Source organism: Neoarius graeffei, chromosome 18 (assembly GCF_027579695.1).
Source record: "Neoarius graeffei isolate fNeoGra1 chromosome 18, fNeoGra1.pri, whole genome shotgun sequence".
NCBI classification, from domain to species: domain Eukaryota; kingdom Metazoa; phylum Chordata; class Actinopteri; order Siluriformes; family Ariidae; genus Neoarius; species Neoarius graeffei.
Genome location: NC_083586.1, coordinates 21654237 through 21681857, shown reverse-complemented (window position 1 = coordinate 21681857; position 27621 = coordinate 21654237). Strand labels below are relative to the sequence as shown.

General features: G+C 47.7%; 1 protein-coding gene across 1 annotated transcript; it reads right to left on the bottom strand.

The window, feature by feature from the left end:
• Positions 1-503: 503 nt before the first annotated feature.
• On the bottom strand, positions 504-26777 carry alkbh5 (alkB homolog 5, RNA demethylase). Its single transcript, XM_060898544.1, has 4 exons — positions 25235-26777; positions 9266-9346; positions 7710-7838; positions 504-2218 (listed from the first exon to the last, which is right to left on the bottom strand). The coding sequence occupies exons 1-4, from the start codon at positions 25987-25989 to the stop codon at positions 2029-2031; spliced, it is 1155 nt and encodes a 384-aa protein (XP_060754527.1). The 5' UTR covers positions 25990-26777; the 3' UTR covers positions 504-2028.
• Positions 26778-27621: the final 844 nt, after the last annotated feature.

Below are 27621 nucleotides of genomic sequence, written 5' to 3'. Positions count from 1 at the left end.
AACATGCCACAATTTTAAAATATAAAATGTTAAAATATCCCCCCCCAACACCACCATCATGTATATTGGACAGTAGGCTAATGGGCCAAAAGAACCTGTTATTTCACAGTTTGTGACCCTGCCAACAATCAGCCAGATCAGAGGCAAGAGTATGGGCAAAATTGATGTGTTTTTTCTTTTAAAATCTGGAAATATCGTAACTGACCAGCCTCCCCTGTTTGAAAGACTACCAGCCGCCACTGCTTTGTACAGTACTGTGTATAATCTGTAATACTTCTTGGAGCTGGAACTACGGTCAGAAAATTAATCAACACCATCAATTCTGACCAACCAGAATCTAGAATGACATCACAGTCAGTGGCATATGTACAGGACTCGTCTCAAATCATGTGGCTTTTATTGTCAGTAGGATTATACAGGTTAGACTGAATAGTTTCATCGTTCAGCAACATCATTAACTGATTTATTGAAAATGAGCACCCTGACCATTTCAGAACAGAAACACTGCACATCCAGCATCTTTTTTAAAACTCATTTTAATTTCTTTTCAGGCCTGTACATCTTTAATGCAAAAATACCCATTTATCATTACAGTAAACCACATGACAACCGTTCAATTCATTTTTCAAAATAGAATTTCGTTACAGGCATGAAGAAATTCAACTCAAACTTGCGGGTTTAACGTCCACTGTAGCTTTACACAGCTCACCCTGAATGCCACCCCCAACAGAACAAATTAAATACTTAAATGTCTTGGTCTATCTGAATACTGATTTAACCATTGAGCGCGAAGATTCGTACGAGTGTCTAATCCTTATATCCGATGTTTCTTTCTACTTCCAAAAGTCATCCAGAAATAGAAGAATATCTGAAAACCTACAAACTAAAAAAAAAAAAAAAAAAGGGTCCTTCGTCTTTCAAAAAAAAAAAAAAAAAAAATCCACGCAAAAATGATCATTTAACAGATTTTTTTTTGCACATGTCCGTATGGACCATATTAAAGAATTATTCCTATTTGAGCCTGAAGGTTTGCTGTATTTCTACTCCACTGTTCAACTCAACCAGGGATGCAGCGATACCTTTATCAGATCAAGTACGTTTCTTTGGTACTCGTGGTCATTTAAAGGAAAAAAAAAAAAAAAGTAGTGCGCAAGGTGCTGATGAAAGTACAGCTTGTGATGAGTAAAGGAAAAGGAAGTGGGCGTGCCTCAGTGCTCGCAGACGTCGTAGTGAAGTGCTCGGTTTCTCTGTATGATCAGTTTGTGCTGCGTGTAACTCGCAGCACCTTGCGCTCTTTTTTTTTTTTTTAAATAAACCGGCATGCTTGCTGATGCTGCCGTTTCAACGCCATACAGATGTTTTAAATCAGGTCACTTGTGTTGTAGGAAGACATGGTGATATTTTCTGCTCTGTTTGATCATTAACCGCGAAATACGTCCAGATCGCTAAGCTCGTATCATGTAGCGTCAAGTAGTATTCTAGTCTTGGCTGCAGAAAATTCTAAAAGTTCAAAATATCCTATATCATCGGTATCGATGCATCCCTTAAAAAAAATAAATCACTCGCATGCACACAACGGCTTATGAATCATCTTGGAAATCTTCAAAACACGTATAATTCCTTTGCAAGTAGATAACGATTCTACTAAAGGGGGAAAAAAAAAAAAAAAAGGAGACGTCAGTTCAAGAATTTCATATTAAGGTGCCAGAAATTGAAAAACAGCATAAAGCAGACCAAAAGGGAATATTTAAATCCTTAAACAAAACAGAATTTCTTTTGATTGTGTGACTGCAGAGGTTTGTTCGTAACGCTGCTATAAGACGTCCGTAATGAGGTCTAAAACTAAAACTTGCTCTATTCACACCCCTTCTTACAAAAAAAAAAAAACATATAAATAAGAACGAACCCGCAGTAAGCTGATGCCACTCTCTCCTCACCGGTAGCCTGATGGATTCTCTACGCTGACGTTTAGAACGTGTCTAACGTTACGGTTTTTACTAACAGTCGATTGTTAATGATCCGAGGTCTTCAGTGGCGTCTCATCTTCACTCGGCGAAATGATGACGTGTGTTCAGAGTGTGACGGGTACGACGACGTGTTCACCACTCTCCTCCAGGAGTTCTCTGAGGCACCGTCGTCATCGTCGTTGCCGTGACGACTCTGCTGGAGGAGGAGTGAACGCCTGTGCTGTTCTTTATCCATCTCTAATATGCGAGGCCTGAAAGAGAGGGAGAGAGGTGGAGTTACTGTTACCATCCTGACGCTGATTATCCCCCCCTCCCCCATCACGTCCTCAAGTCTTTTATTCAGGGTGTCTACAGGTTTGTCCAAGTTAAATTTAAGACTTTCATACCATGTTCCAAAAAAAAAAATTAAGACCAAATCTAATGCTGCGTTCATGTGCTATGGGAATTATGGTAAATACCAAACGCCGACATGGAAAGCACACATGAACGCCCCCTCTTGTGGTATTTTCCACTGGGCAACTCGTAGAAAATTTTGATACACGAGTTGCCGAGATGAGATGAACTTTAACCTTTTCAACATGGCGGCGAGCGGTACAAGACACTTGAATGTTAAGCATTGTACGCTACTAAAGTTTTTTTTACTAGTACTAGTGGGTAGTTTTTGGTGTCTATGCAATGTTGCGTCATTAACAAGTGTAATATAATACGTTAGAAATCCGTTTCCTTTAAAAATGTGTTATGGTTTGTTTTTACCTAGCCAGAGCAGACGCTATTGCTAACGATAGCTAACTAACTATTGCTAACTTGAATCTGGTCCACCATCTTTAATTTGTCAACAACAACAACAACAAAAGCATGTGAACACAACACACTGGTAAATACCACTTCCCAACTGGAAAATATCATCTTCCCATAGCACATGAACGCAGCATAAAGTCAAGCAAAAACATACTCTTTTGAAAACAAACAAACACTATATAATTTAATGTAACTTATTGTTCTTGTAAACATTCACCAGAAAACACTATTCTAGTAGAAGTACTTCATTTCTTTTCCTTGACAGGCATTCACACACTCAGAACACAATACAAGGATCGGATAAACTTGTAACTATGTGAGGATCAGAATGCAGTCACAACGTTTGAATCCGATGTAACAATGAAAATGTGAATGAAGTCACACACACACAATCCAATGCAACTAGCCTAGTAAACTAGACCCACCCGCCTAGCGGCCAAAAATATTTTTGCCTACGAGTGGGTCTAGCCTCGCACCATATAAACAAAAACACCCCGGGCATCAAATCGTGCCCGCCAATCACAACGCAAGGTTTTTGTTTGGATTCTTTGGGCGGGCTTTTGCAGGAGTGACGACAAAGCTGCGCGACGCTGGAGAAAGCGCAGCAGGAAAGATGGCTACGGGCTAGTGAACAGTGCGCGTTTGACTCCGCTTTGGAATCAGTTTTAGAAGAATTAGACTTGGAGTTTTCGTTGAAACATGAGCAGGAAGAGGCTCTCCGCTCATTCCTTTTCAAGAAGGACGTTTTCGCTGTTTTGCCGACCGGCTATGGCAAAAGTCTGATCTACCAGCTGGCTCCGCTCGTAGCCAAAAGGATGGGGCTAGTTTGTGCAGTACGAAGAATTAATAAACAGCTTTGAAACATTACTTTGATTGTTTCTTATTTTCCCGTTATTTTAAATTTAAGGGAAATTATTTCACCAAACACCACTAAATAAAAACTCTCAAAAACAGTTTAAGCAAACCTTTGAAAAACACTTGAAAAATGTTAAGTATGTGGTACAGACTCCAAACTTGTGGTCATTATCTCCAAACTTCTTAATATCTAGAACCTGTTTATTAATTAATACGCATTTTGAAAAATTTTTTATTTCAAGGCCTCCCCCACTGCTTTCTGTCGCTCTGACTACGTCACAGTCACTGTTGCGCTGATCGGTCAGAGCGTTGGCCTATACGCACAGAGACAGTTTGAAAGACAGCGGGTTGTTCCTCCCACACCCTTCGGAAATGTCTACGAGCGAGGCCAGACTAAATATTCACATTTAGTTTGGCTTGCCAGGCTACAATGCAACAGTTTTTTTTTTTTTAATTATTATTTTCTCTGCTTGGGGAGTCACACTGTAAGCAGAATTGTTCAATTCCATCTTTGGTCAAACAACAATGCAGAAAACAACAGTTAAACAATGTGAATGCACAGACACCTGAAACTTCAGCTCACTCACTTGAAAGGTATGCTCACTTGCACTTCTTAAAACACTTGGAACGATACCCACATACTTCCCGTTGTTTATATGGCGTAGTGATTTTAAGTTCCTACTTTTGGTGAGGTCGTGACCTTGACCCTGAGGCTTTCCGTTTAGATCAAAACACACGATCGTATTGGTTTTGGGTTTGCGGGAAACGGAGTTACGACGGTGATGAAATATTCTGCATGTTTTATTACGGTTATGATTATTCTGTGAGCGCACCAATCCTTAGGTGGATAAAGTTACAACTTAAAATACAATTAGTGATAAATGTAGACTTTTCAGTGGACTCCAACCTTTTTAAGGGAATGCGATGTAGTCGACCGTTTATCATGTCCCAGATCAAGCCGCCATTTTTCCACAAATTTGCAGAATTTTTGCCAAATTCTGAACAGAGTATTCACATCAAAGATTTAGTTTTATCTGTATTATTTCTTTCATCATTTTATTTCAAATTCAAACCAACATCACCATTCAAAACCCTATAGTTTATTGACTGAGAGTATATTTAGTGGGGGACCCCCACAGTACCCAGTTTCTGAGACAGACCCAGATACAAGTAAGTTTGTGTTGTGTGTAAACAGTCATTCCTTCACCAGTCTCTTGTTTTCTCTCTCTCGAAGTTAATAAGACCAAAACAAACAAAAACGCAGCTTCTCATGTTAGAGATCTCGGAAAAAAGGTGACAGCTTCACCTTCGAGACTGGAGACTCCTTCCAGAAATAAACGTCTCCTTACTGAAGGACTTAACCATTCTTAAAGCAGATATGCAGAGCCATGGCTTCACTTTCGTTTATAAATGCCTTGAGACCTCAAGAATGGCACAGGAACAGTTTTAAGCGTTAACAATAAATCTAATATAGTAATTTTTACGATTAAAGTGATTTATATTAGGTAGCAGTCTGAGTGAATGACCTGGACATCTGTAACGTCACAGCAGGAAGTCTATCGGTCTCATCGCCATTTCCGCAGAGCTGACTGCAACGCCGAGCCTCCATTTTGAGCTAATTTATCGCCATGCCACATAGATGTGTTGCTGGGGGTGCAGCAACACGACAGAAGGAAGGTGGATTTACGTTGCATTCATGGCCCAAGAATGTTCAAACTGCAAAGATTTGGACGCATTTTGCGAGAAGTTCACTGACGCATTGGGCGCCTACGAAGTGGTCTCTCCTCTGCTCTGCACATTTTACTGAAGACTCGTACGAGACCTCTGATCTGTTGAGGAGTGTTGGCTATAAGGCCGTATTGAAAGAGGGTGCAGTACCAACAATTAAAGAAAACTACAAGAAAAGGAAAGTAAGTTCAGTTGCACCAGTTCTCCCGGAGTGAGCCGAGGGTTGGTGCTAAAACCCGGGATGGAACGGGACGTCACATATCACTCGGGCAGGGACCTCCCTGCGGTTGTTGCTAAAACTGGTGACGTTCCGTCCCGGGTTTTAGTAATTGCCTGAGCTGAGCAGTAATGGCGGAGTACTCAGTATGGAGAAAACAGAGAATGAGTGGAGCAGCCGCCTGATTTCTCGACTGGATATTGCTGACATCTTGCCCTTACGTGGAAGAAGCGAATGAACGGAGAACTGAACAAACAACTGAAAGTCAGATTGTTTCAAAACAATCGGCCTTCAAGAAGCGAGAACGCAGACGGGTAAGCTCCGACTCTCATTTAGATACAAAACACCACGTTATTTACCTGCATTTAGATTAATACATGTAACTTGTATTGTGTGTTAAGGTTGGCGGTATAAGATTATTTAATTTGCTTCAGAATGTGATTGTCTCAGTTCATCTGATTATTTAATGAGCCTTTTACGTTTTATCAGTGAAAATGCATGCACGTGCAAGTTATAACACCCATCCTGTTTTAATGAGAGTCAACCCACAATCAGTGAAGTCAAATCAGTCTTAGTTGAGCGAGTCGGTGACGGGATTTCTTACTTTCACCATAAATGTTTATTTATATGACTTTGGTCTATAGCTGTAAAAGCCCTCGGCCTTAAAACCGGTTCCCACTGTGACGTCACGCGCTCAGGGCTGGCTGGCTCAGCGGGGCAGCTCGAATACACCAACTTTGCGGTCGATTTTAACTCTCAAAAATATTTATATTTTTTATTCCCATTTATGCAGCGTACAAGAGTCAAGGATGGAGATACTATCCACTCAGAAATTTATTTAAAAATAAAAGGCTCTGCATATCTGCTTTATCCTTTTAGAGCCGTATATGAGGAGTGAATTTTTTTCATCTAGTCAGCCCCTTCTTATCAGAATTATTAATAATTATAAAAGCAAACAATGGCATTATTTCACCACTGATGTAGTTGCTGTATCCATACATACAGCTCAACTAAAGACAAGGCGGGAACCATTTTTACTCGGGTCAGATTCATTACCGTGCGGCGCAGCTGAAAGAGTCGGCGTTACTACGACACACAACCAGCGTGAAGAAAGACTCTCGGATCTTACAACGCTCTCGCTGGAATGTTAGTCGAGGGTGAAAACACGATCTGCAACACAAGGATAGGATAACGGCTATATCTCCTTCCCAAGACTCCTCCACGTGCTTACCTGTTCTTTACTAAATGCACTTATCTTGCGCATCACAATACTCATTTTGGGTTTCTAGGCAACCAGAAAGATGTTTACAAATGAATTTTTCATTCGTCTTATTTGGAGTGATCTGTACCGAGCGCACATGCACACCAGTGTTGTCGTCGAGTCACTAAAACCTCCAATCTGAGTACAGTCTCGAGTTCCCAGTGTTCAAGTCAGAGTTATTAAAAAAATAATAATAATAATAATAATAAAAAATTGGAGTCCAACACTCCAATCACACCATGTGACGGTGGCTGTTTCAGCGCCATTAACATTAGTTTGTTCCTGAACATGACGTATGAACAGGTGAATGTGCTTCTCTTTATCAGGGAGTGTGAAGCATTCGATCAGAGATGGTTGGGAGACGGATGGAAGTGCAGAAGGTGTGTTTATTACTCAGGCAACAGGTCGAGCGAGGCACGAACAGGTTATCGGAGACTCGGCAGAATCAAAGACGAGAAACAGGAAACCAAACAAGGAAATAAGGCTCGGTAATGTGTCAGCAATGCAACTCAATACTTCGCGAAGCAAGTGCGTTTTCACAGTTTTTATATCGGTGCGCTGATTGCACCTTAAACCTTGTGCAGGTGCGAGTCGTTTACGGCGCCTGTGAGAGTCCGCTTAGCGCGTGTGCTGTCCAGAGCGTGCCCGAGAGTCTATCTGATGCACGCACCAAGGCGTGCAGCTGTGACACTTACACAAAATTAGTATAAAATTAATGTAGATATAAATATCTTATGCCAAATTATTATGCCATGTTACAAAAAAAAAAAAAGTCCTTGTTTCCAATTTACGAGTCTGAGTCCAAGTCAAGTCACGAGTCCTTAGAATTAGGGCATGAATCAGACTCGAGTACTACAAGCCTGGCACGCCCACACACCCTTACCTGTGTGCAGCATCTGGGTCGGCTTTGCGATGTGAGCGCTTCGTTTTCAGCACGTGCCGTCTCTCTGAAGTGGGACTGGAGAAAGGGCTGAGAGAACCCGTGTCCAGACGAGGTGCGTTTGGTCTCGTCCTAAAAATGAATAATTAAATAATAATAATTAAAATAATCATGGGTGCAAGTATATGAAATCAGTTTTGTGTCAAAATGTTCATACAATACTTTTGAAATATCAAACAAAAAAGACAAATCAAAATACAAAAAGTCAATTTTTTTAGACTGGCAAACAGATTATTTGTGTAATCGTGCAAAATATCAGTCTATTACTCTTCAGAAACCTTTTATTTTTGTTCCGCGTCTTTCTCAGTTTTGTTTGACGCAATTTATTTTGGTTGCGATTCCAGCTTTCTCGTTTGCGCTCCCTGACTTTTTGCTTGCAGTTTTGGCACAAACTTCACGTGTGGGTGGGCTGTCCAGGAATGATTCCCATTGGCTAACTTGTGTTTGACTGACAGCTACGCTCGGCCATTCCCTACTCGGATTCTGGCGGACTGTTTGACGAGTGACCGATCCATTGACGGTAAACAAGGATCGAGTGGACTTCAGTCCCAAAAATTGTGACCACCGCAGAAGCCTCGCAGACAGCGTCGCAGACAAGAGGGCTCCGATTGGTCCACTCTACATCCGCTGTACACGCACTTCCGCTTCCCTACTTTCCCGGTTTGGTTTGTTTTCACGACCGCCAATTTTAAAAACACGAGCGAAGATGGAGCAGCACGAAGAGCGGTTGATCGAGGAAGTGAGGAAGTACGGACATCTATACGACTCCAGTTCTAGTCATTATAAGTAACCGGAGGATAAACACTCCACTAACCACACCCACCAACTACTCCTAGCGATTTCGTGCCCCCTTGCGTTGTGGCGGTGAATAACATCGCGCACGCCTATTACTCCCGCTCAACAATAAATTACAACTGTCTGCGAAAAGCTATCTGCGAAAGCCTTGTCGCAAGAGCATGCAGAGGCCTTAAGTGTGACTTGGGGTTCAATCGGCATTTCAGTAAGGGGGCGCAGCGCCCCTGTTCCCCGGTTTAGACGAAAGCCTGCTTATGATTAACATCTTCGTAACCAAAATCACCAATACTTATGATCTGAAAACCATTCGGATTTTTTAAAACTCCTCAAAAGCCATTTTTCCTCTGAATGGGAACAAGTTTAACAGAATATAATAAATAAAAAGAAACAAAAACAGAGCAAAAACATAAAAAATAAATAAATAAATGCCCTATTAAAATTGATAAGAAATTAAGTGCAATAAAGGAAAAAAGGACCATGAACTTGAAATGAAATAATAAGCACGCTAAATTAACCCCTCCTCCCACACACAACACTTGATAACTGATTAATTTTGGTTTATGATCTATTAACGATGATTTTTTCCCTCAATTAAACCGGACTTGTTCTCTTTTTCGCTGACTGCTACAGATTTTCCTTCTTTTCAACATTTGGTGTGAAGTCTTCATTAATGACGAACAGAAGTGCGGCGGTGGTCTACTCACTTCCTGAGGATGATGACCGCTCTGCGCTGCTTGATGTCCTGCGGCCGGATGCAGTGTGTGATGTCGTCGGCAGCGTAGCCGCTGAAAAGAAATTCAGAACAGATGTAAATGTGCAGTATTTTGCAGAGGGGTGTGTACGACACAGCAGGAACAGAAAACCCCGAGCGCGTCTTGTTTTACAGCAGGATCGATATTAATGTAAATTTCACATGCAGTGTGCAAATCTAGACGTTTTAACCCCTTCTTATGGAATCTCTACCAACTGAAAGCGATGCAGCGGCATTTTAGCACTCGAGTCTCTCCACTGCTCAAACAGATCGGCTCCCAAACTTCAGTATTCGCACTAGGGATGGCGAAAACTAAAAAAAAAAAAAAATCTTGACCGACCACCGAGCCTCATTAGCCGGTTAAAGTCGGTTAACCTACGAGTTTAAACAGGGATGCAAACGGCGCGCCTTTTTCACGGCTCGTGCAGATCCGATTTTTTTTTTTTAGGGGGGGCGTTGGAGTGTCTGAATAATTTCATCAGAGTAAATTCTGTATTAAAATTACTACATAAGCAAATGCCGTTACAGTCCATGAAAAAGCCATGAAAAAGTTGGCATCTGCGCCTTTAGTTTGTGTGGAGAGATCTGATCTGCAATAACATGCATTGCTGGCTACAGACCGAAACATACTTTCAGAATGCACTGGCCAAGGCAGGACTAAACTCCATGTGCCTTCTAATAATAAAAAAAAAAAAAAAAAAAAACAGAATAGTAATTTGTAAGCTAAAAACCGTGTCTACACTTTTCTTTCGCCGAGTGGCAGCCAATGTTGCCAGATATTGCTGACGTTTTCCAGCCCAAAATATGTTCAAAACCCGCCAAAATCCACTTGAAACCGCCCAATCTGGCAACCACTGGCAGCTGTGTTCAACTGGGGCGGGACATGACTGAATGGGTGCTTCTGATTTGTCAGCTGTCTTTAACTGGGGCGGGAGGGTGGGACATGACTGAATGGGTGCTTCTGATTTGTCAGCTGTCTTTAACTGGGGCGGGAGGGTGGGACATGACTGAATGGGTGCTTCTGATTTGTCAGCTGTCTTTAACTGGGGCGGGAGGGTGGGACATGACTGAATGGGTGTTTCTGATTTGTCAGCTGTCTTTAACTGGGGCGGGACATGACTGAATGGGTGTTTCTGATTTGTCAGCTGTTGTCCTTACACCGCATGGCATGCCCCAAGCGTTTACAACACAGAATTCCAGGTTCTCCGCTCCAAAATCAGCAGCTTCAAAACGATTGATTTTTTTTTTTTTCACCGACAACCAAAAAAAAATTAACCAGTTAACGTTGATTCGGTCAACCACCGGTCAAACGGTCATCGGTTAACATCCCTAATTCGCACCATCACGGTTGTCATTGTCGTACATCGCTAACTTGTCGAACCGAGTCTCTGAGTTTTGGTAGTATAGCTGCACTGCATTCTGGGAGTTTGAGTTCTGTGTTTGCGCCAAAGTCTCCACTGGATCTCTCATTAATATGATGCTGAACATTACTAGAAAATTAAAAGTGAGGGTTTTTTTTTTTAGGAGCCAACAGCCAAACCTGACTGTTATCACATCCGTGTTAAGGAACAAATGTACTTCAATTTCACCACATGTACAAGAACACACAGACCGTCCACACACACACACACACACACACACACACACACACACACACACACACACACACACACACACACGTGCATCTTATGTACATCTTTAGAATTAAAAAGTGACTCCTATTAGACAGAACACTAGAACCGAAACATCTCTGTTCATCGAATTACAATGTCAGACTGTAAGCGTAACGTTTAAAGGAGAACTGAAGTCATTTATAAACTTGCTTTATTTCTTAACATGTTACTCAATAACGTTTTCGCTTTTAGTAACCTTATATCGTGACTAGTATTGGCAACTAACTGCAATTAAATATTATACTTAGGCCATCCTTAAAAAAAAAAAAAAGTTGTCCACTGGGTGAGCAAAAAAATGTTCAGTCGGTAGGGAGGGATTTTTTTTTTTTACTATATGGATGGATAAGAAATCGCAATGCTGTGTTTGCTTTTTCTTTCAGTACTTTATTACAAAAGCAGACACATTTAATAAAATATGACGGTTTAATCAACTGAAACTTGTACAAAAACTAAGTTAGCATTTTAAACGCTGACTGCAACATTTGCAAAACTTTTACAAAGGTACTTAAAATGTCCGACACACGGCCTTTCTGTAGTTCTAAATCGAGCGTTAGGCCGAGTTCGGATGAAATTACACTATTAAAATGATCACTGAATGATTTGTTTTTCTGAATCTTTACTATTTTGTTGTTCGCTAGAATACCATTTTGCAATTTCACACTTAAGCGAATGCTTGAAAACTCCGGATCTCCTTCCTTCATGGTGGCTGACATTTTTTGTGCCGCACAGCGCATGCGCAGAGCTGATTCAGTTCTATATTCTGCGCGGAATGCAGGGCTTTCCACAAGCACCGGCTGCCGACTACACAATTAAGTCCAGCCGGCTACTTTAACAACTATTATTTTTGTAGCCCACAGGCTCTAAATATTAATTTTCGATTTTAATAAAATTAAATGTTTATCTAACGGACTGACAATGTCAAACTGAACCGCACTCATTTAAGTTGTGCTTTGCACTGTTTGTACCGATAATAACCACAAATTCCCCGCAGACTTCGTTGATCAAGGGAGAGTAACTCATCCGCGGCCCCGACATGCGGTGTGCGCGCGCTCGGCGGAGGCAGTAGTGTGTTGGAGGGAACAGAAGCAGAGATGATGCTTATTTTGTCTCCGGTAAACCAGTCTTCTCTCGTTCAATTCCGTGCTGGCATCAAAAGACTCCGTTGGTTGTAAATGAAGCCAAACTGAGTGGTTGGAGTGTATTTTCATACACAAATGGAGAAATGTTGGCTGAGTGTGTAATTGTGTCGCCCCACTGCAGACCGTTGTCGTTGTTAATTCATAGCATGCTCAGCTGCGTGAATGTGTCATGCAGCGAAAATAAGAGATTTACAAGCCAGGAACGCCTCATGATGCAATACGCAAGAAAAGAAAGAAGATTTACTGCCGTTTTACTTTGTATTTGAGTAAAGTGAATAAATAAATGGTCTGTGGAAAATGCATTTAATCCTGGGAACTGCGTGCACAGGAGTTTATTTTGTGTTTACTCCCCCCGGCTGGCTACTTATTTGTCATGGCTGGCTAGTATGAGCCTTAGTGGAAAGCCCTGGGAATGCGGAAATGTCAAGTTCGATTTTAGATTTACAAACCCGAAAAAAATGTCGAAAAACCGGCGTTAAAAAAAAAAAATTCAACCGCACAAACGGCACTCACCCGGCCGGTGGACCGGAAACAGAACATTTTTTAATAATGGCCTTATCAGCCTATTCGGTTTTTAGCCACGTTGAATGTAGTTCGTTTGGTCCACGGCAGGCGTCGCTTATCCGCGCGATCTTCACGAGACTTGTGCGAGACTTCGAAACGTGACGTGTCAGCACCACTATTTTGAAAACTGTTTTGGGTCATTCCGTGCCAACTCACCTAAATTTCAGGAACTCCCCCACATCACCGTCTCAGATTTTACTCAAAAAATTCTCTAATCAAGAATCATATGTTTGTACCACACATGCAAAATATTAGCTCCCAATTATGTTGTAGTTTTGGAACTACAGGCCTTTGAAATATTGATGTCAAAACACCACATGTCGAAATTGGCTCTTTCCCCAACTTCAGAGACCCATAACTTTTTATTGCAGCTATCTAGAAAGTTGTGTGTGCAGATTCTTACTGAATGATACCCACTCTTTTCAAATCTGTTGCCAGAAAGCCTCTGAAGGACATACTTTTTGCATAATAGGAAGCCAAAAATGGCATTTTGGCCAAAATCGCTTAAAATTCATTAAAACTCAAAGGGGCCTAGTAGAAATATGAAACTAGTTAGATTTTTTTCCTCATTACATAGTAATTGTAGGGTTGTTATCTGTTCACAGAAACATATTTTGCGATGAAAATTATATTCCTGAATTTTTAAAATTTTTTTTAACATCTTACGTCCTTTCCGAGGGGGCTAAAATAGGGCATTTTTGCCATCTTATTTGTTAATGTGGCTAGGGGTTTAGGATCTTCTAGTTTTTTGTGAAGATGCTCTCATATAAGATGTAACTACTCCCTGATTTTTTTTAACAAACGCCCCTTGCTTCATATTTTAATAATTTTTTTTGTACATGGACAGTTTCATCATTTTTCACTTTTTTCCACATTCAGAACTCTGTAACTCTACATTGGAAAATTCCTACTAGCAGCTATTTCAGATTTACATACACTGACATACAAATTTTCATATTTTAGTAGTAGTCTGCCCAAGAAATTCATATTTTTCTTTCTATTGGGACCTAAAAACAGCTATTTGGCCAAAAATGACAAAAATGTTGACTTGATATTTTTCAAGTTCTGGAGGGAATGGGCTATTTTCCTCATAAATTAAAGATGTGGTGACTTTTTCTATCCTGGAACAAGATCTCATCACAGCTTCTGCCCAATTGCACCCACTCAGCTGGAGATGAGAAGGGTTTCTTCTGATGTGGTACCATCATCGGTAGTGGACATAGGACCTGAAACCACACCAGTTTTACAGTCCCAGTTACAGGCCCCAAGCCAAATGTCCCAATCTGCACCAAATATGTACCAGCCAGGCAAATATATTGCCTGTGTTTATGACAGAAAATGGTACATTGGAAATATTGTCACCAGAAATGAAGAAGAAAATGATGTGTATGTCAATTTCATGAGACAAGGACGAGGCAACACATTCTCATGGCCACCACAAAGCAGGAAAGATGAATGTTGGGTGCCTTTGCTTCATGTCCTTTGTGTGGTAGAGGCCCCAAACATAAAAAGTGGGGGACGCCATTACCAACTAACAGAGGATGACTTCAAACTTGTGAAAGACTTAAGTTTTAACTTATGTACTACTAGATGACAGTTTATGAGTGTCTTAGCACATCACATGAAACTGTACTGCCTGTGAATGAATTACCCATTATCACGGATGCCCATATTTGACTTTAAATTATGTACAAATCTTGTGATGTTTTTCAACATCATGATCATGGATCATTGAATGTGTTAATATGTAAATAAAACCTCATTGCTAAATGTTTTGTGCTTACACAACCTTGAAGTATATAAAAAATACTACTCCAGAATTTTGTTGTTATTTTTCTATATTTTCCAAGGATATTCAACAAAAATTGCAATTATACCTAAAATTTTCTAATTGCAAAAAATAATATACAATACAGAAAAAGTTGTTCAGGAAATGTGTATGCCTAGATTAGGTTCTTATAAGCCTTAATTTGTGTGCAAAACACCCCTTTATTATTCCCTTGTTTATTAAAAGCTGCCCAGCGTTTTTGTCATTTTTGGCCAAATAGCTGTTTTTAGGTCCCAATAGAAAGAAAAATATGAATTTCTTGGGCATACAACTACTAAAATATGAAAATTTGTGTGTCAGTGTATGTAAATCTGAAATAGCTGCTAGTAGGAATTTTCCAATTTAGAGTTACAGAGTTCTGAATGTGGAAAAAAGTGAAAAATGATGAAACTGTCCATGTACAAAAAAAATTATTAAAATATGAAGCAAGGGGCGTTTGTTAAAAAAAATCAGGGAGTAGTTACATCTTATATGAGAGCATCTTCACAAAAAAATTGAAGATCCTAAACCCCTAGCCACATGACCAAATAAGATGGCGAAAATGCCCTATTTTAGCCCCCTCGGAAAGGACGTAAGATGTTAAAATTTTTTTTGTAAATTCAGGAATTGAAATTTCATGGCAAAATATGTTTCTGTGAACAGATAACAACCCTACAAATACTATGTAGTGAGGAAAAAAATCTAACTAGCTTCATATTTCTACTATGCCCCCTAGAGTTTTAATGAATTTTATGTGATTTTGGCCAAAACGTCATTTTTGGCTTCCCATTATGCAAAACGTATGTCCTTCAGAGGCTTTCTGACAACAGATTTGAAAAGAGTGGGTATCATTCAGTAAGAATCTGCAAACACAACTGTCTAGATAGCTGCAATAAAAAGTTATGGGTCTCTGAAGTTGGGGAAAGAGCCAATTTCGACGTGGTATTTTGACATCAAAATTTCAAAGGCCAGTAGTTCCAAAATTACAATGAATTGGGAGCTAATATTTTGCATGTGTGGTACAAACATATGATTCTTGATTATAGAATTTTTTGAGCAAAATCTGAGACGGTGATGTGGGGACCCTTAGGTGAGTTGGCACGGAATGACCCTTTTCCAAACGAAGTATTGCACAAAAACGAGTTTAACTGACAATTACTGCCTACTTTTTCAAACTTTCCTGATTGCTGTCAAAACAAACAAAACTTCCGGCTTGATCACGTCAGCATTCGAAAGAGGGCGCGCGCGTCTTTTGACAACCCGTGTCTGAAATCGCTCCCTACTCACTACATAGGGCACTAGATAGCGAGGACGCCATTTTGTAGTGCTGTCCGAAACCTTAGTGAGGATTATTTACACCCTATATAGCGCACTCAAAGTATCCCACAATCCATCATGAAAAGTAGTGCACAATGATGGTCACTAACCAAAGCAATATATCTGTTTCAAATCATGCACTGCGATCGCGCTGAAAGAAATCAAATTTAAAAAAAGTCTCAAATTTGATTTAATAAAGGCAGCGGCAAAGAAGAAAGTATTCAGCCTCGATTTAAAAGAACTGAAAGACGCAGCTACTTTGTATTGATTAATGTGGGAAATGCGCTCAGTATAATATGGATTTATCACAAAAACACATACATGTATTTTTTTCGCGGTCCGGTTTCCATCAAATCGTGCGCTCTGATCAGCTCGCGAGCGCTCCGGAATCCGACCTTTGGCGACTCGCTCGTTCACAATAAACAACATAGTAGCAATTTTTTGTCAACATTTATTTTTGCATTTCTCAGGAGAATAGCATTAATTTTACAGCATGGATAGCGATAACGACAGTGTTCACAGCAAAAGCGAGTCTTACTACCCTGATGAAGACAAAAAAAAAAAACATTTCAGGAGAAAGCTGAAACGAGCTTGTAGAAGGTTTGGTCTACATATGGTTTCCCTTTCATGTGCTCGCATTTTCTGTTAGCATTTGGTAAAGAAAATATATATATAAGCTTAAGGTCGGTCCGTATCGTTAAATACCGTGACCGAGGTCTTGAAAATACTGACCGAGGCCCAGTATTTTCAAGGCCAAGCTCACGATATTTCACGATACGGACCGACCTTAAGCTGGTAAATAACATACATTTATTTTCTTCACGGTGCGGTTTTCATCAAATCCTGCGCTCTGATTGGCTGGCGAGCGGGTCCGTATCCTACGCTACAGACCCCGGTTACGGACCTCTGTCGACTCGCTCGTTCACAACAACAAACATAGTAGCATTTTTTGTCAACATTTATCTTTTTTTTTTTTACAAGATTTATTTATAAGATTATCAAAAATCGTATAAATCTTTGCCAGCATTTCTCAGGAGAATAGCATTAATTTTACAGCATGGATAGCGATAACGACAGTGTTCACAGCGAAAGCGAGTTTTACTACCCTGAGGAAGAAGAAATAAAAGAAAACATTTCAGGAGAAAGCTAAAAACATGGCTGAATCCTGAATAACTCCTATTTATATAAATAGGGGACTACATAGGCAGCAAAATGTAGTTTTTTTTCCTGCCATGGAAGTGCACTTGTATACCGAGGAGGAAGCCATTTGCATTACAGCTGTGAATGAGGATTCAAAATGGCAGCTCGGTTTTCCCTTTCGGGCGCTCTCGTTTTCTGTTAGAATTTGGTAAAGAAAAAAATAAATATATTATTTTACTTACCAGCTTAAGGTCAGTCTGTATGGTGAAATACCGTGACCTCGGCCAAGAGGGCCTCAGTCACTACTTTCAAGACCTCGGTCACGGTATTTCACGATACGGACCTCCCAGCTGGTAAATAACATTTATTTATTATTTTGAAAACCAACCAGCCAACTGATCTGGCACGTCTTAATCCCAGACTTATGGCCCTTTTCCACTACCCTTTTTCAGCTCACTTCAGCCCGACCCGGCTCGCGTTTCGACTACCTCAGAGCAGCACGACTCAGCTCGCTTCAGCCCTACTCAGCACCCAAAACTCGCACGGTGTTGGAGTGGGGCTGAAGCGAGCCAAACCGAGCCGAGTGAGGCTAGGGGCGTGAGGAGACACTCCCCTGTGCACTGACTGGTGAGGAGGAGTGTCCTCACATGCCCACACACGCCCCGCGAGCACGCTGGGATCTGTAAACACCGTAAACCCGGAAGAAGAATTACGAAAATTTCTGAAGCCTTATGCGCCTCGCCTCATCTATACGCTCTTGCCAGTATCTGTTGGCGTTGTCGGTGACAACAAGCCACAGCACCAAGACCAGCAACACTAACGACTCCATGTCCTCCATGTTTATTGTTTACTATTCGGGTCGTGAGACTACCGCTTAAAAGATCACTGATGTCACTGTTTGCGCTGCTTAACGACATCACGTGACGTCCACCCACTTTCGCTAACTCCACCCAATGTGTCCACCCACTTCCAGCCAGCACGGTTCAGCGCGGTTGTAGTCGAAATGCAACTCCAACAGCCCCGCTCAGCTCGACTCAGCCCAACTCAGCACGGCACGGCTCAGCCCGACTCAGCCGCGTTGGTAGTGGAAAAGCGGCATTAGTGTCTGGAAGCGTTTTTTCATTTTACCAATGAGCTCACTATATAGTCCTCTATATAGTAACTCCCTATATAGGGAGTAGTGAACAAGTGAGTGATTTTGGACACAGCATTGGTCACTTTGATTTCTGCTGTACGTTTTACTTCCGTCCTACGATGTCTCAACGAACCATGTTTACGGCCGTTGCTTTGACATATGGACTGATATTACATAGCATATTTCAAGAAAGAAAGCACAACTTTATTCATCACACACTTGTGAAATTCCTCTCTGCATTTAACCATCTGAAGCAGTGAACACACACACTTGAGCAATGAGCATGCGCGCACACATACATACATACCCAGATGCTAACAGCACCTGGGCAGCAGTTGGGAGTTAGGTGCCTCGCTCAAGGGCACCTCAGCCCATATTAACCTAACCGCATGTCTTTGGACTGTGGGGGAAACCGGAGAACGTGCAAACTCCACACAGAAAGGCCCCCACCGGCTGCTGGGCTCGAACCCGGAACCTTCTTGCTGTGAGGCGACCGTGCTGCCCAAAAAACACTCAACTTGCTATCAATCAAATCATCAAAGTCCCTCCCCACGCCATGTGGCGCACAGGATGGCGCCGATCTCTGTTTCCGTAGCCCTCGGCCTCTCGCCTATTACATAGCTAGGGTTACAGCGGGGGGGCTAGTCTTCTGGTAACCGCGAGAGTTTGACTCCCCACTCGCATCTGTATTGCAGCGTGCCTCGCCAGACGGCAGTAGGCACCATTTTTATGATGGTCTTTGGTACGACCCGACCGGGAGTAGAACTCCCGATCGAGAGGCGGACACGCTAACCACTAGGCCAACTCGCGGTCTCATAACTTGCTATAGCAGTGACAAAATAGCCATCAGAAATGCATTCCTACATTTAATAAAATAAGATAAATAGAATTTTGATGATTTAAAAAAATTGCCTTTAGCTCTCTTTAAAACTGTGCTTTTGTTGTCATGATCTGTGACTCAAAGAGAAAACCCTAAACAAGCGCAAGACTGGTACAACACAAATCTTTCAACAGGTTTAGGAGATTTTTAAACCTTTTTTTCAAATACAGAAAAACCTTTAAAAAAAAAAAAAAAAAAATCAACAGCAGTGGAGAATATCACCAGCATGTGATTAGTTCCGTATTGGTTATTATGGTGATCTTGAGACATAAATGAGAGTTTAGAGAGGGCGTGTCCCCTGGGGGCCACAAAACACAGCACCACTATTTGAGCCTGTACATATGTGTGTCGGACGAACGGATGGAGGGAGGGAAGGAGTGACGGACGGAAGGAAGGAGGGAGGGAAGGAGGGATGGACGGAAGGAGGGAAGGACGGACGGAGGTAGGGAGGGAGGGAGAGACAGAAGGACGGACAGAGGGAGGGAAGGAGGGACAGATGGAGGGAGGGAGTGACGGACGGAAGTAAGGAGGGAGGGAAGGACGGACAGAGGGAGGGAGGGACAGAAGGACGGACAGAGGGAGGGAGGGACAGAAGGACGGACAGAGGGAGGGAGGGAGGGACAGAAGGACGGACAGAGGGAGGGAGGGAGGGACAGAAGGACGGACAGAGGGAGGGAGGGAGGGACAGAAGGACGGACAGAGGGAGGGAGGGAGGGACAGAAGGACGGACAGAGGGAGGGAGGGAGGGACAGAAGGACGGACAGAGGGAGGGAGGGAGGGACAGAAGGACGGACAGAGGGAGGGAAGGAGGGACAGAAGGACGGACAGAGGGAGGGAAGGAGGGACAGATGGACGGACAGAGGGAGGGAAGGAGGGACAGATGGACGGACAGAGGGAGGGAAGGAGGGACAGATGGACGGACAGAGGGAGGGAAGGAGGGACAGATGGAGGGAGGGAGGGAGTGACGGACGGAAGTAAGGAGGGAGGGAAGGAGGGACGGAAGTAAGGAGGGAGGGAAGGAGGGACGGACGGAAGGAGGGAAGGACGGGAAGGAGGGACAGAAGGACGGACGGAGGGAGGGACGGACGGGAGGGAGGGAGGGACGGAGGGAGTGACGGACGGGAGGGAGGGAGGGAGGGACAGAAGGACGGACAGAGGGAGGGAGGGACGGACAGAGGGAGGGAGGGACGGACAGAGGGAGGGAGGGACGGACAGAGGGAGGGAGGGACGGACAGAGGGAGGGAGGGACGGACAGAGGGAGGGAGGGACGGACAGAGGGAGGGAGGGACGGACAGAGGGAGGGAGGGACGGACCGACGGAGGGAGGGACGGACCGACGGAGGGAGGGACGGACCGACGGAGGGAGGGACGGACCGACGGAGGGAGGGACGGACCGACGGAGGGAGGGACGGACCGACGGAGGGAGGGACGGACCGACTGACGGATGGAGGGACAGGAGAGACGGAGGGAAGGAAGGGACGGAAGGAGGGACGGAGGGAAGGAAGGGACGGAAGGAGGGAAGGAAGGGAAGGGAGGAGGGACGGAGGGAAGGAAGGGACGGAAGGAGGGAAGGAAGGGAAGGGAGGGAAGGAAGGGACGGAGGGAAGGAAGGGACGGAAGGAGGGACGGAGGGAAGGAAGGGACGGAAGGAGGGACGGAAGGAAGGGACGGAAGGAGGGACGGAGGGAAGGAAGGGACGGAAGGAGGGACGGAGGGAAGGAAGGGACGGAAGGACGGACAGAAGGACGGAGGGAGGGAGGGACGGACAGAAGGACGGAGGGAGGGAGGGACGGATGGACGGAAGGAGGGAGGGAGGGAGGGACGGACGGAAGGAGGGAGGGAGGGAGGGACGGACGGAAGGACGGAGGGAGGGAGGGAGGGACGGACGGAAGGACGGAGGGAGGGACGGAAGGACGGAGGGAGGGAGGGAGGGACGGACGGAAGGACGGAGGGAGGGAGGGAGGGACGGACGGAAGGACGGAGGGAGGGAGGGACGGACGGAAGGACGGAGGGAGGGAGGGACGGACGGAAGGACGGAGGGAGGGAGGGACGGACGGAAGGACGGAGGGAGGGAGGGACGGACGGACGGACGGAGGGAGGGAGGGACGGACGGACGGACGGAGGGAGGGAGGGACGGACAGAAGGACGGAGGGAGGGAGGGACGGACAGAAGGACGGAGGGAGGGAGGGACGGACAGAAGGACGGAGGGAGGGAGGGACGGACAGAAGGACGGAGGGAGGGAGGGACGGACAGAAGGACGGAGGGAGGGAGGGACGGACAGAAGGACGGAGGGAGGGAGGGACGGACAGAAGGACGGAGGGAGGGAGGGACGGACAGAAGGACGGAGGGAGGGAGGGACGGACAGAAGGACGGAGGGAGGGAGGGACGGACAGAAGGACGGAGGGAGGGAGGGACGGACAGAAGGACGGAGGGAGGGAGGGACGGACAGAAGGACGGAGGGAGGGAGGGACGGACAGAAGGACGGAGGGAGGGAGGGACGGACGGAGGGACGGAAGGACGGACGTAAGGAGGGAGGGAGGGAGGGAAGGACGGACAGAAGGAGGGAGGGAGGGAGGGAGGGAGGGAGGGACGGAAGGACGGACAGAAGGAGGGAGGGAGGGAGGGACGGAAGGACGGACAGAAGGAGGGAGGGAGGGAGGGACGGAAGGACGGACAGAAGGAGGGAGGGAGGGAGGGAAGGACGGACAGAAGGAGGGAGGGAGGGAGGGAAGGACGGACAGAAGGAGGGAGGGAGGGAGGGAAGGACGGACAGAAGGAGGGAGGGAGGGAGGGAAGGACGGACAGAAGGAGGGAGGGAGGGAGGGAAGGACGGACAGAAGGAGGGAGGGAGGGAGGGAAGGACGGACAGAAGGAGGGAGGGAGGGAGGGAAGGACGGACAGAAGGAGGGAGGGAGGGAGGGAAGGACGGACAGAAGGAGGGAGGGAGGGAGGGAGGGAGGGAAGGACGGACAGAGGGAGGGAGGGAAGGACGGACAGAAGGACGGACAGAAGGAGGGAGGGAGGGACGGACGGAAAGAGGGAGGGACGGACGGAAGGAGGGAGGGAGGGAGGGAGGGACGGACGGAAGGACGGACGGAAGGAGGGAGGGAGGGACGGAAGGACGGATGGAAGGAGGGAGGGACGGAAGGACGGACGGAAGGAGGGAGGGACGGAAGGACGGACGGAAGGAGGGAGGGAGGGAGGGAGGGAGGGACGGACGGAAGGAGGGAGGGAGGGAGGGAGGGACGGAAGGAGGGAGGGAGGGACGGAAGGAGGGAGGGAGGGAGGGAGGGACGGAAGGAGGGAGGGACGGACGGAAGGAGGGAGGGAGGGACGGACGGAAGGAGGGAGGGAGGGACGGACGGAAGGAGGGAGGGAGGGACGGAAGGACGGACGGAAGGAGGGAGGGAGGGAGGGACGGACGGAAGGAGGGAGGGACGGAAGGACGGACGGAAGGAGGGAGGGACGGACGGAAGGAGGGAGGGAGGGAGGGACGGACGGACGGAGGGAGGGAGGGACGGACGGAAGGAGGGAGGGAGGGAGGGAGGGACGGACGGAGGGAGGGACGGAAGGAGGGAGGGAGGGAGGGACGGACGGAGGGAGGGAGGGAGGGACGGACGGAAGGAGGGAGGGAGGGAGGGACGGAAGGAGGGAGGGAGGGAGGGACGGAAGGAGGGAGGGAGGGAGGGACGGACGGAGGGACGGACGGAAGGAGGGAGGGAGGGACGGAAGGAGGGAGGGAGGGACGGACGGAAAGAGGGAGGGACGGACGGAAGGAGGGAGGGAGGGACGGAAGGAGGGAGGGAGGGACGGACGGAAGGACGGACGGAAGGAGGGAGGGAGGGACGGAAGGACGGACGGAAGGAGGGAGGGACGGAAGGACGGACGGAAGGAGGGAGGGAGGGACGGACGGACGGAAGGAGGGAGGGACGGAAGGAGGGAGGGACGGAAGGAGGGAGGGACGGACGGAAGGAGGGAGGGAGGGACGGAAGGAGGGAGGGAGGGAGGGACGGAAGGAGGGAGGGAGGGAGGGACGGAAGGAGGGAGGGAGGGACGGACGGAAGGAGGGAGGGAGGGAGGGACGGACAGAAGGAGGGAGGGAGGGACGGACAGAAGGAGGGAGGGAGGGACGGACAGAAGGAGGGAGGGAGGGACGGACAGAAGGAGGGAGGGAGGGACGGACAGAAGGAGGGAGGGAGGGAGGGAGGGACGGACAGAAGGAGGGAGGGAGGGACGGACAGAAGGAGGGAGGGAGGGACGGACAGAAGGAGGGAGGGAGGGACGGACAGAAGGAGGGAGGGAGGGAGGGACGGAAGGACGGACGGAAGGAGGGACGGAAGGAGGGACGGAAGGACGGACGGAAGGAGGGACGGAAGGAGGGACGGAAGGACGGACGGAGGGAGGGACGGAAGGACGGACAGAGGGAGGGAGGGAGGGACGGAAGGACGGACAGAGGGAGGGAGGGACGGAGGGAGGGACGGAAGGACGGACAGAGGGAGGGACGGAAGGACGGACAGAGGGAGGGAGGGAGGGAGGGACGGAAGGACGGACAGAGGGAGGGAGGGAGGGACGGAAGGACGGACAGAGGGAGGGAGGGAGGGAGGGACGGAAGGACGGACAGAGGGAGGGAGGGAGGGAGGGACGGAAGGACGGACAGAGGGAGGGAGGGAGGGAGGGACGGAAGGACGGACAGAGGGAGGGAGGGAGGGAGGGACGGAAGGACGGACAGAGGGAGGGAGGGAGGGAGGGACGGAAGGACGGACAGAGGGAGGGAGGGAGGGAGGGACGGAAGGACGGACAGAGGGAGGGAGGGAGGGAGGGACGGAAGGACGGACAGAGGGAGGGAGGGAGGGAGGGACGGAAGGACGGACAGAGGGAGGGAGGGACGGAAGGACGGACAGAGGGAGGGAGGGACGGAAGGACGGACAGAGGGAGGGAGGGAGGGAGGGACGGACAGAGGGAGGGAGGGAGGGAAGGACGGACAGAGGGAGGGAGGGAGGGAAGGACGGACAGAGGGAGGGAGGGAGGGAAGGACGGACAGAGGGAGGGAGGGAGGGAGGGACGGAAGGACGGACAGAGGGAGGGAGGGAGGGAGGGAAGGACGGACAGAGGGAGGGAGGGAGGGAGGGAAGGACGGACAGAGGGAGGGAGGGAGGGAGGGAAGGACGGACAGAGGGAGGGAGGGAGGGAGGGAAGGACGGACAGAGGGAGGGAGGGAGGGAGGGAAGGACGGACAGAGGGAGGGAGGGAGGGAGGGAAGGACGGACAGAGGGAGGGAGGGAGGGACGGAAGGACGGACAGAGGGAGGGAGGGAGGGACGGAAGGACGGACAGAGGGAGGGAGGGAGGGAGGGACGGAAGGACGGACAGAGGGAGGGAGGGAGGGACGGAAGGACGGACAGAGGGAGGGAGGGAGGGACGGAAGGACGGACAGAGGGAGGGAGGGAGGGACGGAAGGACGGACAGAGGGAGGGAGGGAGGGACGGAAGGACGGACAGAGGGAGGGAGGGAGGGACGGAAGGACGGACAGAGGGAGGGAGGGAGGGACGGAAGGACGGACAGAGGGAGGGAGGGAGGGACGGAAGGACGGACAGAGGGAGGGAGGGAGGGACGGAAGGACGGACAGAGGGAGGGAGGGAGGGACGGAAGGACGGACAGAGGGAGGGAGGGAGGGACGGAAGGACGGACAGAGGGAGGGAGGGAGGGACGGAAGGACGGACAGAGGGAGGGAGGGAGGGACGGAAGGACGGACAGAGGGAGGGAGGGAGGGACGGACGGAAGGACGGACAGAGGGAGGGAGGGAGGGACGGACGGAAGGACGGACAGAGGGAGGGAGGGAGGGACGGACGGAAGGACGGACAGAGGGAGGGAGGGAGGGACGGAAGGACGGACAGAGGGAGGGAGGGAGGGACGGAAGGACGGACAGAGGGAGGGAGGGAGGGACGGAAGGACGGACAGAGGGAGGGAGAGAGGGACAGATGGACGGACGGACCGACGGATGGATGGAGGGTCGGACAGGAGAGACAGACGGACAGGAGGGACAGACGAAGGGAGAGATAGAAGGAAAGAGGGAGGGAGAGACGGAAAGGAGGGAGGGACGGACGGAAAGAAGGAGGGAGGGACAGACAGACGGACCGACGGATGGATGGAGGGAGGGACGGATGGATGGATGGACGGACAGGAGAGACGGACGGACAGGAGGGACAGACGGACAGGAGAGACGGACGGACAGGAGGAGGGAGGGAGGAGTCTGCTGTCACGGTGCCCACCTGAGTAAAGTGACGCTGCCGCGGCGCACAGGGAGGCACAGCACCGGCTCGGACACGCGGATGGGCTTGAACTGGAACTTGCAGCCGAAGCAGAGCGCGCTGTCGCTGAAGAACGACACGGACACGATGGGACGCTCGAAGATGTGGATGGGGTCCACGTGGGACACGATGCAGCCGCCGGGCTGGTAGTCGTTGATCACGGCGCTGTTCACGAAGCCCTCCGGGATGATTCCGCGCGCCACCAGGGGGTCGATCACGAGCTCGTGCACCCAAGCCGGGATCTCATCCACCTCCCCCTTGGAGTAGAGGCGCTCCTGCCCGGGGCCGCGCTTCTCCAGCTGCGCGCCGTACGTGTAGCCTTCGCCGAAGAAGTACTTGTTGCGCAGCGGCGCGCGGTCCACCGTGTGCTCCCGGTACAGCCCGCGGTCCCCCTTCAGCACCACCTCGTCGATCTTCGCCTCGATGCGCGCGCACTCCTCAGGCGTGAACACGCGCGCCTGGGTAATACCGCTCCTCACTTTGCGCGCCTCCTCCTCAGCCTGCTCGTGCTCGTCCCCGGAGTCGCGGCGCTTGCGCTTCTTCAGCCCGGAGGAGACTTTGGTGATTTTCTGGTTCTCCCTGTGCGGAGTCATCGACTTCAGCTTGTCGCGCAAATCCGTGAAACCACTCGTAGACATTCTGGGTCGCGGTTTTGTTTCTGTGTTGTGTATGTGGTCGAGTCCCTGCGCTGCAATGTTTCGAAAAGCGCCGTTCATGTGCCCATGTTAGTTCACGCGCCTCAGCGGTCCGCTAGCAACACTAATGCAGCATTCAAGCGCTCCTGCAATTCTCTAATTCACAGAAAAGACCTTTCCTTCAAGCGCACCGAGACGTTATAGACTTCTAATTCACTCTAAAAATGCATAACCCAAACGTTTAGATACAAAGTTAATCCGTGACTACATGAAACTTAAAAATAAATAAATAAAAGATCGACCTCTAAAACGGAAACTTTCCTAAGCCCGAGTACTCTGTGAATATCAAGTCGTGCTATTAACTTGTGTGCAACTTCTAGGTTGGGGATTCGTATTGAACCATAATTCCGACAGCACTTGAACGCAACATACGCGACGTGACTGAGGACACGCTGTGGACCAACTGCGTATGCTAAAGTGTTAGCTAAGCACACTAAAAAAACAAAACAAAAAAGAAACTCGAGTCTGATGGGGTTTTAAACGGATGTATCTGCACCAAACACTTAAATATTCTTGGCTCGATATTATTTCCCAAAGAATGAAAGTTACGGTTTGCTGCTAATGAGATATTTATCGGTAACGGACCGAACACTGATTAGCTTTGCTAACTAAACAGCGACACAACAACAATGCACCGATCTCTCCTGCCTGATGAAGCGGTATCGCTAATCCATCTTGCAATAATAATAACGATGATGATAAAACCCCGCTGATTTAAGGTTACTCCCTGGAAACGGAATTTTCAGTCCGGTGCCGTAAAACAGCGCACAAAGCAGCGTAAACTCGCCTACCGTAAACTGTTTTCAGTACTGCGCATGCGCCACAGAGCTCGAGAAAGTAATCACGTGAGCGCGCTGCTGAGTAAAAGGTGGGTTAGTTTTGACACCGATCTACGCAACATGAGAATCGCTGAGCTTGGTACTGGATTCACAATGATTTTTTTTTTTTTTTAGTTCGTAGTTGCCAAAATGTATAGCTTCGATCCAACTAGTTAAGCAGAAAGAAGAAGAAACCTTTATTTGTCACATGCACAGTGAAATTTACCCCATCTGAAGCAGTGAACACACACCCAGAGCAGTCAGGGGTGGGGCCATACAGGGCCCCGCCCTTTGACATTCAGGACCTCCCAATAAATGTGCCTTAAGGCCAATTTATTCTGACAACGCAGTCCTCGCAGATGGCGTCTGTGAAGCCCCCCCCACCTTCACAGACGCTCTGCGCGCACCTCCCAAAAATTGTGACCATCGCAGACAGCCTCACAGACAAGAGGGCTCTGATTGGTCCACTCTACATCTGCTGTACACGCACTTCCGCTTCCCTACTTTCCCGGTTTGGTTTGTTTTCACGACTGGCATTTTTAAAAACACGAGCGAAGATGGAGCAGCACGAAGAGCGGTTGATTGAGGAAGTACGGACATCTATATGACTCCAGTTCTAGTCATTATAAGTAACCGGAGGATAAACACTCCACTAACCACACCCACCAACTACTCCTAGCGATTTCACGCCCCCTTGCGTTGTGGCGGTGAATAACATCGCGCACGCCTATTACTCCCCGCTCAATGATAAATTACAACTGTCGGCGAAAAGCTATCTGCGAAAGCCTTGTCGCAAGAGCATGCAGAGGCCTTTACGTGATTTCATTGGAAATTC